The sequence below is a fragment of the Phoca vitulina genome, unplaced genomic scaffold, assembly GCF_004348235.1.
Source record: "Phoca vitulina isolate PV1807 unplaced genomic scaffold, GSC_HSeal_1.0 scaffold2, whole genome shotgun sequence".
Lineage (NCBI taxonomy): Eukaryota > Metazoa > Chordata > Mammalia > Carnivora > Phocidae > Phoca > Phoca vitulina.
In genome coordinates, this window is record NW_022589705.1 from 84,979,012 (window position 1) to 84,979,912 (window position 901).

At 75.1% G+C, this 901-nt stretch overlaps 1 protein-coding gene across 2 annotated transcripts in view; it reads left to right on the top strand.

Annotated features, from left to right (window-relative positions):
* Window positions 1–6: 6 nt before the first annotated feature.
* The window catches only part of WNT4 (Wnt family member 4), a 28,191-nt gene continuing 27,296 nt past the window's right edge, over window positions 7–901 (top strand). For both annotated transcript variants that reach the window (XM_032391707.1, XM_032391714.1), the window contains exon 1: window positions 7–134. In XM_032391707.1, coding sequence (XP_032247598.1) covers window positions 58–134 — 77 coding nt within the window. In that variant the 5' untranslated portion in view covers window positions 7–57. The remainder of the gene's footprint in view (window positions 135–901) is intronic.

Genomic DNA, 901 nt, shown 5'->3' on the forward strand with positions numbered 1-901 from the left:
CGGGAGGCCCCCCGCGGCCGCAGCCGCTGCCCGGGGCCGGGCGCCCGCGGCGGCACCATGAGTCCCCGCTCGTGCCTGCGTTCGCTGCGCCTCCTGGTCTTCGCTGTCTTCTCGGCCGCCGCGAGCAACTGGCTGTAAGTCGGGCCGGGACCCGGCGGGGCCGGGCGGGGCGGGGCGGGGCAGGCCCCGGGGGCAGCGGCCGGTGCCAGGCGGCGCGGGGCAGCGGGCGCGGGGGCGCCCGGCAGGTGTCTCGGCCGCGGGGCGCGAGGCTCGCTCGCCCTCTCCGCTGCCGCCGCCACGGCCCGGGCCTCCCTCCGGGCACCCCTCCTGTCCGGGTGCGGCTCCCAGCCCAGAGGCGTCAGGGGTGGCGGCGGCGTCCGCACCCATAGGCGGCCTGGGGCGCCCGAGAGTGCGAGGGGTGCGAGCGCGGGGCGGCGGCCGGGGTGGGGTGCGCAGCTCGGGGCGCAGCCCAGGCTCGGCTGACAGGTCGCGGAGGAAGCCCATTACGGGGAGGGACTCAGGGTCGTAATAGCAGGTTAATCCGGAGAAGTCCAGGAGCGAGCTCCCCGCGCCTCGCTGCGCCTCGCTGCGGGCTGGGCTGGAGGCGTGCAGGGACCTGTTTCTGCTTGGGGGGCGGGAGCCAGGGATAGAAGGAGGGAAGGGACCAGGACACCCGGCCTCGGAGAGCCCGCGGCCGGGTGCTGGCCGGCCTTGTTCTCCCTGGGGCGGGAAGAAACTCCTTCCAGCCCTTGAAGAGGACAACAGCCCACCACCTCCCTGTGTCTCACCTAAGGAGGGAGGGGTGGTGACCACTGGTGACCTGTCTGCTTCTCCTTTGCAGGGCCTGGCTCAGGGGACTCCCTGGGAAGGGACAGAAGGTTCACTGGGGGGGGGGGGGGGG